Below are 20,239 nucleotides of genomic sequence, written 5' to 3'. Positions count from 1 at the left end.
TGTACCTGTGGATGTATTTCAAGGCCTGCCTTCAAACTCAGTGCCTCTTTGCTTGAAATCATGGGAAAATCAAAAGAAATCAGCCAAGACCTCAGAAAAACAATTGTAGACCTCCACAAGTCTGGTTCATCCTTGGGAGCAATTTCCAAACGCTTGAAGGTACCACGTTCATCTGTACAAACAATAGTACGCAAGTATGAACACCATGGGACCAGGCAGCCATCATACCGCTCAGGAAGGAGACACGTTCTGTCTCCTAGTGATGAACGTACTTTGTTGTGAAAAGTGCAAATCAATCCCAGAACAACAGCAAAGGACCTTGTGAAGATGCTGGAAGAAACAGGTAGAAAAGTATCTATATCCACAGTAAAACGAGTCCTATATCGACATAACCTGAAAGGCCGCTCAGCAAGGAAGAAGCCACTGCTCCAAAACCGCCATAAAAAAGCCAGACTACGGTTTGCAACTGCACATGGGGACAAAGATCGTACTTTTTGGAGAAATGTCCTCTGGTCTGATGAAACAAAAATAGAACTGTTCAGCCATAATGACCATCGTTATGTTTGGAGGAAAAAGGGGGAGGCTTGCAAGCCTAAGAACACCATCCCAACTGTGAAGCACAGGGGTGGCAGCATCATGTTGTGGGGGTGCTTTGCTGCAGGAGGGACTGGTGCACTTCACAAAATAGATGGCATCATGAGGGAAGAAAATTATGTGGATATATTGAAGCAACATCTAAAGACATCAGTCAGGAAGTTAAAGCTTGGTCGCAAATGGGTCTTCCAAATGGAAAATGACCCCAAGCATACTTCCAAAGTTGTGGCAAAATGGCTTAAGGACAACAAAGTCAAGGTATTGGGGTGGCCATCACAAAGCCCTAACCTCAATCCTATAGACAATTTGTGGGCAGAACTGAAAAAGCTTGTGCGAGCAAGGAAGCCTACAATCCTGACTCAGTTACACCAGCTCTGTCAGGAGGAATGGGCCAAAATTCACCCAACTTATTGTGGGAAGCTTGTAGAAGGCTACCCGAAACGTTTGACCCAAGTTAAACAATTTAAAGGCAATGCTACCAAATACTAATTGAGTGTATGTAAACTTCTGACCCACTGGGAATGTGATGAAAGAAATAAAAGCTGAAATAAGTCATTCTCTCTACTATTATTATGACATTTCACATTCTTGAAATAAAGCGGTGATCCTAACTGACCTAAGACAGGGAATTTTTACTTGGATTAAATGTCAGGAATTGTGAAAAACTGTTTAAATGTATTTGTCTAAGGTGTATGTAAACTCCCAACTTCAACTGTATTTGAACGGGGTCATAGTATCTGGTTTAGAACTTAAATAGTAAAGATCGCTTCGGCATCATTCTCTTAAGCATCTTCTCTATATACAGGACACAGATGTTTGGGCCTTGAATACAATATCATATTCATCACATCAATAACCAAGTATCTGATGCTAAGTTTAACACATTATTCAGATCACAAAGAGAGAGAGCGAACACACGTTATCTTGTCTAGCTATCTGTTAGTGGCACTAAAACATATGTTCGATAACAACTGCAAACAGAATACATCACAGTTAAGAAGACCAGGTCGGTCAAATATCTGGCACAGCATTCATAAGTATACCAAGAGAGAGATTGAGAGAGAGAGAGAATCAGAGGAGAGAGAAAGCAGGAGAAGAGGTATGTGTCCCAAATGGCAACCTATTATAGGCCCTGGTAAAAAAAAAAAAAGTAGTCCGCTCCGTAGGGAATAGGGTGCCATTTGGGACATGGACGAGATGTCAGTCTTGAGTGGGCAGAGGAACGTGTGTTTAGACAGCGAGACATGGCATGGTGCGGTGCGCTGCGGTGTCGAGTTTCACTGTGGAAGTGCTTTTAGGATGGCATTCACCTCCTCCGCCACGGCTGTCAGCGCAAACTCAAACTGCTCCTGTGGACAGAGAGAGCGAGAGAGAACGAGAGAGAGTTGGACAGCGGTGAGTGTAAAGGTATAGGACTGCCAGTGACTCATATCTGAGTGACACTTTTTATAACTACCACTTGTTGAACAATATATTGAAAAAAATATATATACCATTTCATTCCAAATAAAAAAAAAAAAAGATTTTCAATATTTATGTTTATAGTTTTCAGTATTCATACTAAAGAAATTACTAAAATACTACTCTAATACTATTAAAATACTGTTACAGAGGAAGTGGTAAAGCTTTGTATGACACCAACTTTTGCTTTGTAGCACCTACAGATGAAACATTATGGAGTCTTAAAGAAGGCCTGGGTAACGCCAAAATGTCACAAATGTTCCAACTTCAATTCATTATTTCTTAATTATGCTTCAATATACAAATGTCAAATATATGTCAACAAAGGACCCTTATACGGATAAAATCCCCAAAATCATGGTCTCACTTTGTTTTTGTTTCGTGAGGAATCACCCCATTGCCTTCACTTTATCGTTCTGAACCTCTAAAGTGGGTGGAACGGGTGTGGCTTCATGACAATGACAACAAGAAAAGCCACTCACCGATTTGACAGCTTTAACGCACTTATGCCTCCGACACCTCCAAAACACCAACTATGCGGGTGTCAGCTAGCACGGGTTAAAGCTTGATCTGATTGAATCTAGGCTTAAGTCAACTCTTCTCTCAAGCGTGTGTGCATGTGTATGTGTGTGACTCACTGTGCTCCCTCAGGAGCACAACAGGACCGATCGTTTTTCACCCTGAAGACGCACTGTTTCACATTCCACTCCTCAACTCTCACTCAGGCTTCAGGCTTCAGGCGCTAAAATAAACTCACTGAGGAGAGGTAGGCGTTTGCAAGAATCAGACTTCAGATGTGTCAACACAAAACCTGCCACATTTTTGCCCGGAGTAAAATAAAATCTATACTGAGGAGTTCTTTACAACAAGTAATGTCAATACTTTTTTGCTTAGGTTGTTCTTATTTGTATAGGTCTTCATAAAATACCTTTAATAGCGATAGTTAATTAAAACATTATTTTTTTTTTAAAGAAATTCCACAAATCTTTAAGCATTGGAACATATTGATTAAGCTGTCTCGGTAGGCATTATGGTGGCCTAGGAAGAGGGTTTCACATTTCGACCACTGGAGGGAGTTAAACCTCTGTCTTTCCCACAAAGTTAAAGGAGACTTGCTCATGAGCATAGTCAGTATATTATCTATTGGTGTGAAAAAAGTGTTCTTTCAACAATGTAAAATCTAACACATCTATATCTAAGACCCAGAACAGCTAATGTTGCATATATTTTACAGCTAAAAGCAGTCCTCTTGATGAACCTGTGAGGCACCATAGTAGCATCAATAATATTGCTAGTTCTCTGCTGTAATTTAATTTGCACTTAGATGTTTTAGTGAAAGGCTTTTAACATTTACGTTTGCCAAAACGAAACCTTTCCTAACAAGCTCCAATCAGATACCTGGGTAACTGGTAAATATGATCCAGCGAAAGCTGCATTAAATCCATTTAATTTACATAAATAAAAACTTCAGGACGTCTCCAGTAAACAACTTTGATAAACGCGATACAGCCTAATTTTGCCCTGATTGCCTTAATTGATATTTCCAGAGCTAAATGCAGCCGTCTTAAACGACACAAAAAGCTTTCGCTGCCCATCATAATTCAGTATTCATAGATGAGCGAGCATGGTCTGTTTAAATACACATATTCTCCAGGGAACCGACTTGCTTGTAATGAGATGTTTCAAACCTCACCCACTCCCAGGTAAATGAGTAAGATTATTTTTAGTTAAAGGATGAGTAACGTTCAGTTACTGCAGAAGCTAGCAGATGCATTACTTACCCGCAACAGCTGCAAATCCCAATAAAACTACATCACGATTTTGACGTTCCATTTCCGTACTTTGTCTAACAACACTATCATTAATCTAGCAAAGAAGTTGTGGGGTTCAGAGTGCAGTATTTATTTCGTTTCATCACAGACACGCTTTCTAGCAAGTTTCTCACACTGGCTTTAGCTGGGGCCTGCTTGGGCAAGTCCATGGGGTTGCCTAGCAACACCTGCCTCAGAGCGGAGGCCATGTTTGCATAGCGTGACAAATTCCCATGATTTGTGAATCGGTTCGGATCGAACAGCTAGTGTGACAGCTAAAATGGCGTTTGAAAAAAAAATACGATTTCAGCTAATAGGGAGAGGTATAAAAATAACGATATTATACTGTAGCATTGACTAATCATAAACTATTTACATATAATATAAACGTGGGTACATTTGTGGACACAATTCCGACTTACTCAACCTTTAAGAGAAGAGGAATGGGAGTTAGGAGGCTACTCTAAATTCTAGAGGCAAGCAAGAATTACGTGTTATGGATTTATTTATTTTACCTTTATTTTAACACGGAGTCCCATTGAGACCAAGGTCTCTTTCACAAGGGAACCCTGCATACATATTCATTTACAAAATACAATATAATACTAATATATGAAAAATTACAATATGGGAGACCAGGGTTAGTTGTCTCACGGGTTGGTTGTGTGTAATAACTTTTAAGATCAAAATATGTGAATTCTTTGAAAGAACTCATCCACCTGGTCACTATCAACTCCATTATAACCATATTGTTCGGGGACATTGCCACTATATAACAAATCCCAAGCTCTTTTGTGATGTTGCTATAAAGGCCTTCCTTTCCAGTAAACACAAATATCTTTTTGACCTACGTATCAAAATGTGTTTGGAAAATGTACTGTGGAGAGCGTTGTAAAATGTGGCAATTATTTTTAATGCCACGAGAGGTACCGGATCCAGCCAAATACTGGAGGTTCCGGAACGAAACAGTCGAAAGTGGATCCTGTTCTGCTTGGCTCAAATTAAGCACTGCTTATAAGGATAAAAAACGCTCCCTATTTCAACCCAAGACCTTGGTCTTTCTATTAATGTTGAAAAGAATCTTGTATGATTTACTGGTGCTGAGAAATACACAAAAGTAAAAAGTGTGGCCAAGGTCTCCTCTACATTCAAGAAAAACAATCACATTCATCAGCAAAGAGGTCCCCAATCAACATTTTGAACTGCCCGAGAGGCACCAGAACATCCAGTTGTAGAGAACTCTAGATTGTTCCATACATGGGATGCAAAGAAACTAAAAGCAGATTTACCTAACACTGAGGAGACCGAAGAGATTTCCAGAGTTAGCCATCCCTGAGACCGGGTATGGTAACTCGTCAGTCTAAAGGTTAATAATAAAGTAAGGTATGGCAGGAGTTTTTGTAGGAGAACATGAGTTTTGGATATTGCAAAAAAAAGCCAAATGCTAAGATCTTTAACTCTGAGGGCTGGTTTCCCAGACAGAGATTAAGCCTAGTCCTGTACTAAAAAGCTATTTCAAAAGGGGTTTCTCCATTGAGCATGCTTTTTAAGTTCAGAACAAGGCTTAATATGTGTTTGGGAAACCAGCCCTCAGTGTCTGTGGACATAAACTTCCTCATGTGTGATTTTGAATATGAACTGACTGAGAATCTTTTAAACAAAAGCTCCTCCAATAAATAAATGGTCTTGATAATTTCAAGCAACCAATCATGTTAATGTGCGCTTACCCGTGAACTAGATGCACCTCTTTGTGAATGACATGAACTCCCCCCACTTCGCCCCTCTCCCCACTCCCTCCTTCCCTCCCTCAGAGCGAGGGACCTTACCTTTGTCTGGACCATGCCGGGTCTTTGGTCTCTCAAGTGCTCCAGGGTAGCGGCAATATCAATCTCTTTAGCACCTGCAACAGACCGCACATTGGACTGAGTTCAAAGCAGCAGAGTAATCCAGCTCACATCTGTCAATCTCCTTTCTACCGGCTCCCTTTGGATAGGCATAGCGATTGAAAATTATTACATTCATCCCTCGAAAGACTTGGAAAGGAGCCACTGACTGTTTTCACTAGAATAATATATGCATGGGGATATTTCTGGGGCAGGGAATATTCTACAATCAATGATGCAATCAAAGAAACTGTGCCCTGCTTGAATAAGACCCATGTATTGTAGTAGCAGGCATAAAATTGCACTATGCCCAACTGTGATTCAGAAGCTTGCATTCTGATGTCTGAGATAATCGGAAATGAATGGAAAATCAAGCCAATTTGCTATACTTCGTATGATGTGGGAAAATATGAGAGATGTGTTAGATGTGATATAGTTGACCTTCACCATACAATAAATGTTTTTGTATCATTTTAAAATTCTGCAAGTTATGTGAGCTGAGTAGCTGTAATAGACTGAATAATGCCAACGTGCAATAAACTCTCATTTGAAATCTCCTTTCACCTTTAGCTTGAACAACTTCAACAACCAGACTACTGTGGGAGTCTCTAATAAATGGTGAGTTGGAGGGGACCATGAGGGCTCATTTGAGATTCACTCCCAAAAAAAGAAATAGAGGGAGAGAAAGCCCAGAGCCCTTAAAGACGTTTTGAAAGGGGGAGAGAGGGAAGGGAGAGAAGGGGCCGGTTAATGCAGCTGGACTCCCAGCTCAAAGTGATCCAATACAACTTTCATGTTTTAGAAGTGTTGGATTCTCAAGTTTAAGAGGGGAGAAAATTCTCCAACAATAAAAGGCTTCGGAGTGAAATTATTCTTGTGTACAATTCACTCTGGAGGAGAGAAGAAGATGAAGAAGAGGAGGAGGAAGAAGAAGAAGAAGGTGAAAGAGGGATTTTATGTCTGGGCCCCCCGGGCTTTTCATTCTGTTTGGGAACACAAGGCCTCACACTTCTCAAGACCAGATGAGCCTCACACCAAACAAAGAGGGATAGGCCGCTCATGGTCTGGGTTGCTCATTGCTCAACATAACAAAAACTTGTGGGTCTGGTCCCAGGCCCAGTCCCAATCACAACCACTAGCTACAGCCACAGCCCAAACCCAAACCCTAGCCCCACGCCCCATCGCAAACCTCTAGCCTGAACCCCAGAACAGGGATGTGTGTGACAGCCTGAGAAAGACCCTCATCCAGCAGGACCATGCTACCCTGACTCTGCCCTTTGATTCCCCCATTAAGACCAAAGCTATAGAGCAAGGGTCCAAAGACACAGAGAAGGAGGTGGCCAGGGTCAGGGCCAGATGTACGGATGACCTGCTCTGATAGGGGTGGGAGGCCAAGGGGCATGGGGGCATAGGGGGACATCTATTGTATCCACTGCTGGAGTTATTTCTCATTATGCAATACAGAGCCTGGTGTTGTATAGTAAATCAAATCAAATGAAATTGTATTTGTCACATGCGCCAAATACAACGGGTGTAGACTTTACCATGAAATGCTTTCTCTACGAGCCCTTCCCAACGATTCAGAGTAAAAAATAATAATAATTAAAATAAAAAATAAAAAATATATATAAATATATATACTAACAAAAGAGGAATAAAATACACAAGAAGGGAGCTATATACAGGGAGTACCAGATCAATGTGCAGGGGTACGAGGTATTTGAGGTAGATATTTACATGAAGGCAGGGTAAAGTGACTAGGCATCAGGATAGATAATAATACAAGTAAAATAGAGAACAGAGTAGCAGAGGCATGTGATGTGCAATCGTGTGTGTATCTGTGTGTGCGTATGTGTATTTGAGTTGTGTCGGTATGCGTGTGTGTGTGTTATGTGTGTGTGTGTGTACGTATGTAGTGTTTGTGAATGTGTGTGAGAGTGTCAGTGTAGTGTGTGTAAGTGAGTGTGTGTGTGTATAGTGTGCATATATAGTCTTTTGAGTGTGCATAGATTGGGTCAGGCCAGATAGTCCGGGTAACCATTTCATTCAATATTTAGCAGTCTTATGGCTATTTAGAAATCTTATGGCTCGGGGGTCAAAACGGTCTCAAGAGAGCCGATGCTTCGGGTACCGTTTGCTGGATGGTATCAGACTGAACAGTCTATGACTAGGGTGGCTGGAATTTTTGGCAATTGTTTGGGGCCTTCCTCTGACACCGCCTGATATAGAGGTCCTGGATGGCAGGGAGCTTAGCCCCAGTGACGTACTGGGCTGTCCGCACCACTCTTTGTAATGCTTCACCACCCTCAGTAGCGCATTTGCCATACCAAGTGGTGATGCAGCCAGTCAAGATGCTCTCGATGGTACAGCTGTAGAACTTGAGAACTTTGAGAATTTGAGGCCCATGCCAAATCTTTTCAGCCTCTTGAGGGGGAAGGGGCACTGTCATGTGGACCATGTTAAATCCTTAGTGATGTGGACGCCAAGGAACTTGAAGCTCTCGACCCTCTCCACAACAGCCCTGTTGATGTGGATGGGGTCGTGCTCGCCACCCTTTCTCCTATAGTCCACTATCAGTTTCTTGGTCTTACTGATGTTGAGGGAGAGGTTGATGTCCTGACACCACACCACAAGTCTCTGACCTTTTCCCTGTAGGCTGTCTCATCACCATCTGTTATCAGGCCTACCACCATTGTATTGTCAGCAAACTTGATGATAGTGTTGGAGTCGTGCGTGGCCACACAGTCGTGGGTGAACAGGGACTACAGGAGGGGACTAAGCACACACCCCTGAGGGCCCCCCATGTTGAGGGTCAGCGTGGCTGAGGTGTTGATGCCTACCCTCAACACCTGGGGCTGGCCGGTCAGGAAGTCCAGGATCCAGTTGCAGAGGGAGGTGTTCAGTCCCAGGGTCCCTAGCTTGGTAATTTGCTTGGAGGGGACTATGGTATTGAATGCTGATCTATGAACAGCATTCTCACATAGTTATTTCCCCTCTTGTCCAGGTGGGAGAGGGCAGTGTGAAGTGCAATTGAGATTGCATCATCTTTGGATCTGTTGGGGCGGTATGCAAATTGTGGGTCCAGGGTGTCTGGGATGATGGTGTTGATGTGTGTCATAACCAGCCTTTCAAAGCATTTCATAATTACAGATGTGAGTGCTATAGGGCGATAGTCATTAATGCAGGTTACCTTGAAGTTCTTGGGAACAGGGATAATGGTGGTCAACTTGAAACATGTTGGGATTACAGACTGGGACAAGGAGAGATTGAAAATGTCCGTGAAGACACTTGCCAGCTGGTCTGCGCATGCTTTGAGAATGTACCCTAACCTGTTTAAAAGTTTTACTCACATCAGCCATGAAAAGCGAGATCACACAGTCATCCAGAACAACAGGAGCTTTCATGCAAGACTCAGTGTTGTATTCCTTGAAGTGAGCATAAAAGGCATTTAGTTCGTTTGGGAGTTCTGCATCATTGGGCATCCCACGGCTGGGTTTCCCTTTGAAACCCGCAAGCCCTGCCACATATGAAGTGCTTCAGAGCCAGTGTAATAGGATTCCACCTTCCTCCCATATTGTCCTTTTGCATGTTTGATGTCTCGTCGGAGGTCGTATCGGTCATACTATATGCGCATAATATTCTGAAAACATACTCAAAGGTGGTTGTGTGATATGCATGTCGATTAATACATCAATATTTGCATCTTGTGAGAAGCCAAATTAAGATGGAATATATACTGTATAATTATGATAAATTAACTTGCCCTTTACAGGGGAATGAATTTGACATTGGCGATGGCTGAAAAAAAACAGTTGAAAAATGACCCTTTTTTAAAAGAAATTTCAAAGAAATAAATATGTACAAAAACACAATCATGGTCTTGTTGTTTTTTTGTGAATGTTTATGATAATTAATTTCAGTTATGAGTAGCCATGCTATTGCTCTCTCCCTCCTATCACTGTCTTTCTCTCTCCCTCACCCTCTCTCTCTCCCTCTCTTCTCCTTTCTGGAGATCCCTCCCAGAGTTTTCAGCAGAGGCCTCACTCAGTCACCCTCTAATGCGTCCCAAGACCTTCGGCTGAAAATGGAGGCGTTTCGCCGTTGCCATGGCAACGTCTCCACACAAGCAGAAAAAGTGCAAGACGGAGAGGCCCATCAACTCCTACCTTTAGCCATCCTATTGAGGACCATGTCAATCAGAATGTACGTTCCGCTTCTGCCAGCTCCGTCACTGCAAAGTAACCAGAGAGAAGAAGACGCTCATTAGTGGGGTAGAAAAAGGACAAAGAGCGGATCCCTCAAATACAACAGTAGTGTTTGCCTCTTACATGAAATGAAATAGCTCATTTAGAATGTCTTGCATTATTGCTGTAAAGTCTGAGGAAATACAAATGATGAGGAGAGCATTTCAAAATATATATTACATTGCTTACTGTACAGTAGTACACGCGGGTACAAATGGGTTGTGTATGGTAAATAGCAGTTATTTACCATACATTACCCACAGTTATTTACCATACATTACCCAAATGTATTTACCATACATTACCCATTTGATAATGATATTAAATTGAAGAACATAAGATATGAACAAAAGCTGTAATAACCATTGCGTACAAAGTTGTCATCATTATAAAAATATAAACATATTTATTTGCAGTGTTTAGATTTTTAAGAACAAATTAGCAAAACATGCACGTGTGTGTGTGTGAGTGTGTGTGCGTGTGAGTGTGTGTGTGTGTGTGCGCGTGTGTGTGTGCGTGTGTGTGCGTGTGTGCGTGTGCGTGCGTGCGTGTGCAAGAATGTGTGTCTGTGTGTGTGTACACATACATGTGTGTGTGGTCCAAATACTTCTATAGAGAGGAGTGGTTTGGAACTGGCGTTATGAGGGACAAAAGCTTTCAAAAGCAGCAGCAGCGCGAGCGTGTAGCAGACAGGCACCTCAGGAGCAGAGGAGAGGCGGAGAGGCCAGAGGCCATTAGCAGGGCAGCTTTGGGGAGCCTGCTTTGCTATTCCACCAGAGATAGACACATGAAAAGCCTGTCTTTGTGCCTGCCGGGCATTCAATCTGTCTGCATGTTAATTGCAAACAAGGCGTTCACTATCTCTCTAATAAAGGCAAAGCCAATAAAACAGGAGAGACCGAGAGAGCGGCGTGAGGCGAGGAGCGCAACTGTTTATTTAATCCACTGTTTCTCATCTAGAGACCAGGCAGAGACCTCTATGGCCAGATAGACGGACAGACAGAAACTCTTCGTGCATGACTGAACACTATTAAAGATATGGAGGCAGTTACCTGCTACGAAATAACGAGTGAAGCTTCACTAACTAAACAAAACGAAAAATATATTGGTGCAATATGGTTTCCAAAAGTACACATTTGTACGGTCAGTGAATCTGATCCCAAAAATAAAAATATCAATATTTTAGGTAACTGTGTGTCTAACTGTGTCTTCCTATACGTTCTTATGTATTTATTTGGACAGTGAAGCTAAAACATTTGATTTGGCTCCATACTCCAGCATTTTGGATTTGAAATCAATTGCTTCATATGAGGCCACAGTACAGAATGTCACCTTTTATTTCAGGGTATTTTTGTGCATATCTGTTTTACAGTTTATAAATGAGAGCCCTTTATGTATCTAGTCCCCCCATTTGAAGGGCAGGTTGACGGTTATTGGGATGAATCTTGTCCTGGAGGCAGAGCGATTTCCGCTAGATGGGCCAGTTGCAAAGTCAAAATTGCCTATAAATTGTAACAATTCATGAAGGAAAAAAAATGCTTTTTGGTCTTAATTTAAGGTTAGGCATAAGGTTAGCAGTATTGTTAAGGTTAGGGTTAAGGTCAGGGTTAGGTTTAAAATCAAATTGTATAACTTTGTGGCCTTGCCAGCTAGTGACTACGCTGCAGAGCTGTCTCCTGTACATGAGTCATCCCAATAAATGCCAACCTGCATTTGAAGATGTCATAAGTATTTAGGAAAATTCACTTTTACTGTATGTGTCAAAGTTCAGTATTTGTTCCCATATTCCAAGCATGCAATGACTACATCAAGCTTGTGACTCTATAAATGTCATCATAAATGAATTGTGAATAATGATGAGAAAGTTACAGAGGCACAAAGACCCCCAAGACATGCTAACCTCTCACCATTCCCAATAAAAGGGGAGGTTACCATTTTCTTTGGGGGGGGGGGTATGATATTTATGCCTCTGTAACTTTCACACTCATCATTATTCGCAATGCGTTCATGATTATCTGTAATCATGGTAGCATCCACATCAATGTAGGTGTTCAAAAACCTATTCTATTCTTATTTACAATAAAAGTAACAAAATACATTATTTATTAGGCACAACATAAGCACAACCAAAACAAACCGCAATCGCACTCAACAAGTTCGAAGAGTCATAAGCTTTATGTAATCATTGCCTGCTAGTAAAATTGGACCAAATACAAAAATTGTCACTACTTTAATTTACATATAGGTGAATTAAATACATATGACACCTTCAAATATGGGGGGCGAGATACATGAAGTGCTTTCATTTCTGAATGGTAAAACAGAGATGTATGAAAATACCCTCAAATAAAAGCTGACATTCTGTACTGTAGCCGCATATGAAACATTTGATCTCAAATCCAAAATGCTGAAACATAGAGTCAAATTAAAAGTTTTCACTTCCCTGTCCAAATAAATATGTAGTGGAACGTATATTCTCAGTCTGTCATGTAATGCAATTGACACCCATTCAGCCAGAGCATCGTTACAAGGTTATAATTATTGTAATATACTTGCCTGCAGTGGACAATTATTGGACAAGACCGACCCCGGTAGCACTTGTTAACCTTTCTGTAATAAAACAGAAGAAAGTCTGCTATTAATGTCACACTTCAAAACAAGCACATGTTTTGGAGCACATCTGCTAAATTTTACTAGATAAAAGTCATATAGTGTATTGCACATCACCAAATCAAATATGTGGATGACTCACAAAAAAGGGTCACATGCTGCTTACTGTATTTCAACGATCAGGAAAAATTCAGTTTGTACTTTTAGAGACAACAAAAAATTATAAAACTAAAATTTTGTAAATCAGTAATTTTTGAACCTTTCGAGGCCCCTTGCCAATCAAAATAATGTGAGGGCAAAAGTATTCTATGTTGAACAATACGAATGAATGAAGGGTAATTTAAAACACCATATTGTGACATGTATTTAATGCCATGATGGATGCGGTGGTAAGATGTTGTGATCCGCAACGCATTAACCTTGCACAATTATAAATGTTACACACCACAGACACACAGTGGGAGCCAACTAGCCGTCTACACCCAGCTGTTGCCATGGAAACTACTGGCTACATCGGTCCTGTTTTATTTCTTTTTATTAGTATTATTTTTTTTTACACTAAATGCTCAGAGGTCATTTAGACAAGAGGCTGTTTTTTTTCAAACTTCAATGACGTTTAAAAAGGAAAAAAAAATCTAACCCTACACAGGAATATTATAATTTTATATACAGTAATTGATTAAATACTAGCATTGTATGTGATATACAGTAGCATATAATTGTTGTGACCTAGCATGCATATAACATTTATAACAAACCATATTCCATTTACTACATATTTTAAAATGAACATTAAAATGAATAACACTTTTTGAACAATGAGAAGGAGCATTTGTTTGTGAAAGAAAAACGTCATCAAAGTAAGACGAAAAATAAAACGCATTTTACAGGTAATTTATCAAACAAACCAGGCATTTTGAGTAGTTTGAGAGTGAACAGAGGTGGTGGGAGTTATTGTGCAAACCAAAGGGGTGGAAAAGTGAAAGTGAGAGGAGCAGCGAGAGAGAGAGAGAGAGAGAGAGACAGAAAGTGTGCGCACAGGCCTGGCTGAAGAGACACGGTTTCCAATGATCACTTTTGTGACTATGCAACTGGGCTCATATTACTAGCTGCAACGTCACAAAAATGACACTGGCAACCGCTAATTTCTTAGTTGGCCAAAACCACTACACGAGCGGTGCATTGTGGGGATATGAGGGTCAAAGGTGGGATCCTGAACTCTGGTCTCCTGCTCCGGGAAACCAACCCCTTAAATCATTAGACCAAGAGGACATTTCCTCATGGGCTGAAGGTGACACTGATTTTGAAGTCGCAGGTAAGGGCTACCTTATCGTGAGAGCGCAAATCCTACTCACCTCCTCTACATGAGCCCCCTACCGTAGTGAGGGGGCTGGATACCAAATGACCTCTAGTGAAATAGCAATTACCCTTTTAGCATGGGGAGCTCTCTCTAACCTGCAGAGCTACTCCAATTAGATGGACTTACGTACCAGCAAGAGCGCAAGCCCCGCCACAGCTGAGTTCTGTATTCGTTATTAAACATGAAGCGGACTTCAGTATTTTCACTCAGCCAGTTGGGTAGCGTGAATAACCCAACAAATTGGGGTGTTGGGATTACCCCAAACATGGGTTAATTTAACCATCAATTGGGTATTTGTTACTCTCATGCTGGGTTGACCTAGCAGCTGGGTCTTTTTTTAAAACGTAATCCTAAGGGTTATTTTCAGGAGGCGTGTCGTATTAGGCTGTGGCTTTCAGCTAGATCTTATTGGCCACCCATTAGAGTAAATGTCTCAATAACCCAGTACCCAGCATCAATAACCCAGTACCCAGCACCAATAACCCAGCACCCAGCACCAATAACCCAGCACCCAGCATCAATAACCCAGTACCCAGCATCAATAACCCAGTACCCAGCACCAATAACCCAGCACCCAGCATCAATAACCCATTTTTTAAAGAAAACAACCCAACTAAGTGACCCAGTGCCTGCAACACAGCAGTTGGGTCAACCAAACAATACAGCATTTTTTTTAGAGTGTAGGTACGAGCTTTCAGCACCAGTAGAGGTCAGGGAGATTTCAGATGATAGGCTAAAGAATTAGTGCCTTTCTTGGACATCATGTTTTTGCACTTCAGTTTTAAATACAGCACAAATATGAGAAGAAAAAAAATCACAGAAGAACAAAGCAATTATCAACTTGTTTTTTTTTCTGGTCTAAATTGTGACGAAGGAGGATAGAATTCCATCCATCCACACATCTGAAGGCACATATTCTTATTTGGAGTGGGATTTCCCATTCCTTTCAGGGTGTTTCCCTGGGGGCCTATTGCGGCTCTTCTGCCAGCATACATCAGATGAAGAACAAGGAAGGAGAGGTTAGACAGTCATTGGCTTTCCCTTCCATTCGCCCAGGTTTTTTAGTTTGACATTTACCATTTAATTGGCTGTTTGAATAAAAAAAAATTCAAGACATGCCATGAGGACGTTTAATTTGCTGCCTTGCATGAGCAGAGGAGAGAAAATAGCTCTACGATCAAAGAAGTAGTGCAGAAACATAAGTCTTACAGGAACAGCCATATAAACCCATTCTCTGCAGGAGTTAAAGAGAAAAGATCAGCGGAGAGAACAGGTAGACAAGTGAAAGCAGGGCAACAACAAAAGGAGCGTTTTCATATCACCCCTAAGGTTACAAAATTCTGGTTACTTTCCCCAAATTCCTACAAATCCCGGTTGGAAGATTCCCAGAATTAGGAGGGAATAAGCAAGATACCTGGAAATCTCCAAGCGGGGGGTTCTGGAAAACCTGGGAAAGTTACAAGAGACAAAAGGAGCAGCCGTTGGTCAGACGGGGACAGGTGGCCTACCTACGGAAGTCCAGCATGATCCTGGCTGAGTCAGGGATGCTGCGGTCCACCCAGGAAAGGAAGTGGAACTGCGTGACGGTGCGCGTCTCGTTGGACTGCAGGTTCTTCAGGTAGAAACTCCTGACCAGGAAGTCCTCACACCAGATGTGTTCTGATACCAGGTTCACCTGCATAGACAAGGGAAGGGAGTGAGAACAATAGAAATAGAATCAACAGAACAGGCTTAAAACCTCTGGCCATGGCAATTTGACAAGTAAATTCATGGGTACACCCATTATGGCACTAATTACTTGAATAGAGATGTCCGTTCTAGTGATTCTATTTCTGTGGTGAGAACTACAGTATTACCAGGTACAGGTAACTGCCAAAATAAAGGAAACACCAACATAAAGTGTTGGGCTACCATGAGCCAGAACAGCTTCAATGCACCTTGGCAAAGATTCTACAAGTGTCTGGAACTCTATTGGAGTGACGCGACACCATCCTTCCATCATTTGATGGTGGTGGGAAACGCTGTCTCAGGCGCCGCTCCAAAATGTCCCATAAGTGTTCAATTGGGATGAGATCTGGTGACTGACACTACCATGGCATATGGTTTACATTGTTTTCATACTCATCAAACCATTCAGTGACCACCCATGCACCATCATGTGCATGTTGATTTTGTCTATCCACACCGGATGCGATCATGACACCAACTATACTAATTTGGGGACAGGTCAAAACACACATGAAACATTCATGGACATTCAGCTAGATAGGTGTTGCTAGCAGTTTGTCATGGGAGATGAACATTGAGTTGTTATTTAACCTGATCATGAATACGGTCACTTTTTTAGCTGGTTCTTTGTCAAATTCTGCAACAATCGTGTGTTTCTCTACTCCGACGATTAATCCACAGATAAAAATGGAAGCCTAGTTAGTTTTTAGTTAGTTATCTTTGATTAATATCTCCTCATTCGTCTTTCAAGCAACCGTGTGGGATTGTATCCAATAAGGAGGGGACTTGCAGCTCGTGGCGTGTCTCAAACAGAACCAAGTTTTAGTTTAGCGCTTGGCTACGCAGACGCTCGGTCACGCGTGCAAACAGTGTGGGGGAAATTATGAAGTTACAAATATGTGTACATTTATTTTGCACGCTCAGTGCACGCAACTTGGCCAATAAGGTTTGCATGTAAGCATGATGGGATGTTAATTGCTTAATAACTCAGGAACCACACCTGTGTGGAAGCACCTGCTTTCAATATACTTTGTGTTCCTCATTTACTGGTGTTTCTATTATTTTGGCAGTTACCTGCATATCAATTACTGTACAATAACTCTCACTGTGTGACACCCCTGGACCAAATCAACTCCAAACAGATATGTGGAAGGACAATACCACACCATTTCATAAAAATGAAGATGAATAATATATTAAACAAATAAAGAACACATCCTAAACAAGGATCATTGTTTTACCTCATAAACATGGTAGACATTGAAGCCCTCGTCCGGCCAGTACTGTTGACACTGTTTGACTCCATTTTCCGACAGGGGCGTTAGCATGACGATGACCACACAGCCATTCTCCCACACCATCTGAAGACACAAGGGAACATAGGAGGGCTCAAATCTAGTCATATTAACAACAGCAGGGAACTCATGAAGGATGAGTCAATACAGTATGAGTTAATACAGTAGGATGTTAATACAGTAAAAGTTAATACAGTAGGTGGTAATACACTATGAGTCAATACAGTAAGAGTTAATACAGTAGGAGTCAATACACTAGGAGTCAATAGAGTAGGAGTCAATACACTGGGAGTCAATACAGTATGAGTTAATACAGTATGAGTCAACACACTGGGAGTCAATACAGTATGAGTTAATACAGTAGGAGTTAATACAGTAAAAGTTAATACAGTAGGAGTCAATACACTGAGTCAATAGAGTAGGAGTTAATACAGTAGGAGTCAATACAGTAGGTGTTAATACAGTAGGAGGTAATACCCTATGAGTCAATACAGTATGAGTTAATACAGTATGAGTCAACACACTATGAGTTAATACAGTAGGATTTTAATACAGTATGAGTCAATACTCTATGAGTTAATACAGTAGGAGTTAATACAGTAGGAGTTAATACAGTAGGAGGTCCTCCTATGTTGACAGCCGAAGAACCCTTTTGGAACCTTCTAAGAGTGTAGAATAAACAAATGAATTCAATGAATACTTTTTTATTTAATTAACTTCTAAAGTAATTTAGTGATTAGACATCCCCACTCCATTATTGAGCACACAAGCAGAGAATAAAAAGAGAACCAAGTCAAAATCTCTGTTTGGGAGCTCTTTGAACCCTCACTGTGACTGGCTTATTCCCTGAACTCTAAGGAGAGAACAGAGGGGGAGAGAGAGAGTAGAGGGGGAGAGAGAGAGAATAGAGGGGGAGAGAGAGAGTAGAGGGGGAGAGAGAGGGGAGAGGGAGCGAGAGACAAGAGGGAGGATAAGAGAGGGAGAAAGAGAGAGAGAGAATAGCAGAGGGAGAGGAGGGAGGGTGAGGCCATGGTTGAGCAGAGGTAATGGAAAGGAGGGAAGGTGGAGGGCTGGGGGTACGAGGGTACGTAGTGAGGGAAAGGAGGGAGGGAGGAAGGGAGGGAAGGATTAGAGAGAGCTGCAGGAGCCCAGTGCGGATTAGACAGACCAAAGCTAAAGACTCCTCGTCTCCTGCACCTCTGTTAGTTTATTTGGAAATAGTTTTTAAGTACATTCAAGGCCAACGTAACAATACTGAAAGTTGAAAGACTCATTACTTATTGCAATCTTCTAAAGTCCATCTCTCTGGGTATACTGTAGTTTTGATTTTCAATTATTTGCAAGTTATGATAAGCTAGTTTTAGTGTAAACTAAGCCAAATATTCAGCTGTAAATTGTTTGAATTAGATTTGGATAATGGATATGTTGTTTATTCACTTGATGAAATAAAGAACAAACAAACAAGAAAACAATAAGCAACTTTTTCACGAGGTGCTTAAAAATGTGACATTAAAGAGTAACAACAGCACATTAACAAAAGTCCATTCAAAATGGTGTATTCAATCAAGGTGCACTTTTCAAACAAAGGGAAGCGTAATGGCTTGATAAAAGCATAATTGCTGTGTTACAAACCAACCATCTAACCTGACACCACTCACACACACAAATGCACGCATTCACACACACACACACACACACACGCACGCACGCACACACAGACACACACAATTCGCGTCAGAAAAACACCATTAACAAGCATCTCTTTTAAAAATGACATCTGCCTTCTCAATAATGAAAACCTTTCCTTCTGTGTGGCATTACATGAATACAGACTACATAATGACATGTACGGACCTACTGTCAGCGTACCTTCAGCTCAACATGGGGGAAGTAAAGGAGCCAGCTGGTCTAATGGCTGCGTATCCAATGGCACCCTATTACTTATATAGTGTGCTACTTCTGACCAGTGCCCTATAAAGGGAATAGGGTGCCATTTGGTACGAAGCCTGTGCGTGTCTCTGGTCCATGCTTACATATTACAGACACAGCGGTACCACAGCTGATGCATTAACTCGACTGTATGGTAGCAATGGCCCTCATAATGACTGGGGTGCTTTCACATTAATGCATAATAACACCATTTGGCAACCCGGCATAAATCTGAGGCAGCAAAGCGTTGCTGGGTTGTCAGAATAGCAACAACAAAAAAATTGTTAAATGATCCTGCAGTAAATGTACATTTCATAGTTTCATTAACCCCTGTAAGTCTAAGCCCTTAGATTGCAAAATCTACTGAGCTAACATATGGAATTGGGTTAAAATGGATCATTTAGCCATTTGATTTAGAATTTTGGGACCCCTTTAAAAATGAAACACTGAATTTGGTCTTTACTGCTATAGCCCATAGAAACACATTGAATAACACATTCATAAATGGCAAAACAGACAGTCCAAAAATAAATCGTAAGGAACAAGGTTTTGAAGCGTCTGTCCTATATCTGAGCGCTATAAGAAAACTCAACAACAAAAAAACAAGAGCCTGGTACTGGGTTACCTTCAAAACGACACCCCTGAAGCTTGTGTGTGTCGTAGAGCAGAACAACTGACACCTTTGTGTTCGTAAAGCTCCCCCTTTCGATATTGGTGACATATTAGCTTGTAGCTCCAATGGTTAGACCTGGAGAGTCAGTTTGGTGAGAAGACCTCTTCAAAACGAGGACGCCCGCGACAGAGTTCAGACGACTGCCATAAAGCTTGTGGATGTCGTAGAGCCAAACGACCAACATTGTCGTTTTCATGACAGTCTCATGGTGGAGGTGACTTATGAGTTTGTAGCTCATACCGTTTGGGATTTACAGACGATTTCGTGACAATTGTCTTGTCGGGATCCTCTCTTGCGGAGAAAAAAAAAAAGCCGCTTTCACCAGCCCTATGTTACGCAATAGACGCAACCTTCATATCACCACGAGAAACAGAAAGTCTGGAGCATAAACACACAGGAGCTATTCAGCATTCAAAATGACATCACCGATCATTTTATGGGTTACCTGCCAGAAGTCAGCCACGGTGGAGGGTAGAGGGCCTTGTGAAGAGATGTACATGGGGTTCCTCGGGTCATGGTCCATCTGGGAAAAAATGGGAAGAAGACACAAGAGTTGTGTGTGAAAACTGGGGGGGAACTCTTCTGTGTAAAGGGACAAGAACATACTGCCTGGTTGCGTACCAAATGGCACCATTTGGAACACGCACAAAC

At 41.5% G+C, this 20,239-nt stretch overlaps 1 protein-coding gene across 4 annotated transcripts in view; it reads right to left on the bottom strand.

The window, feature by feature from the left end:
• Window positions 1-1,049: 1,049 nt before the first annotated feature.
• The window catches only part of ptprn2 (protein tyrosine phosphatase receptor type N2), a 278,523-nt gene continuing 259,333 nt past the window's right edge, over window positions 1,050-20,239 (bottom strand). The window contains exons 16-22 of one of the 4 annotated variants that reach the window (XR_006762692.1): window positions 20,034-20,111; window positions 16,933-17,052; window positions 15,476-15,638; window positions 12,550-12,603; window positions 9,916-9,980; window positions 5,693-5,766; window positions 1,050-1,943 (exon numbers count right to left, since the gene is read on the bottom strand). Coding sequence is in view for 3 of the 4 variants with exons in the window: in XM_014180660.2 (XP_014036135.1) it covers window positions 1,872-1,943; window positions 5,693-5,766; window positions 9,916-9,980; window positions 12,550-12,603; window positions 15,472-15,638; window positions 16,933-17,052; window positions 20,034-20,111 (630 nt within the window). In the remaining variant the exon portion in view is untranslated. Of the gene's footprint in view, window positions 1,944-5,692; window positions 5,767-9,915; window positions 9,981-12,549; window positions 12,604-15,471; window positions 15,639-16,932; window positions 17,053-20,033; window positions 20,112-20,239 lie in introns of all 4 variants that reach the window. The other 3 variants (XM_014180660.2, XM_014180658.2, XM_014180659.2) reach the window with 3 other exon arrangements.

The sequence above is a fragment of the Salmo salar genome, chromosome ssa29, assembly GCF_905237065.1.
Source record: "Salmo salar chromosome ssa29, Ssal_v3.1, whole genome shotgun sequence".
NCBI classification, from domain to species: Eukaryota; Metazoa; Chordata; class Actinopteri; order Salmoniformes; family Salmonidae; genus Salmo; species Salmo salar.
Note: the sequence above shows the minus strand (reverse complement) of the source record. Positions and strands in the feature narration are given on the sequence as shown.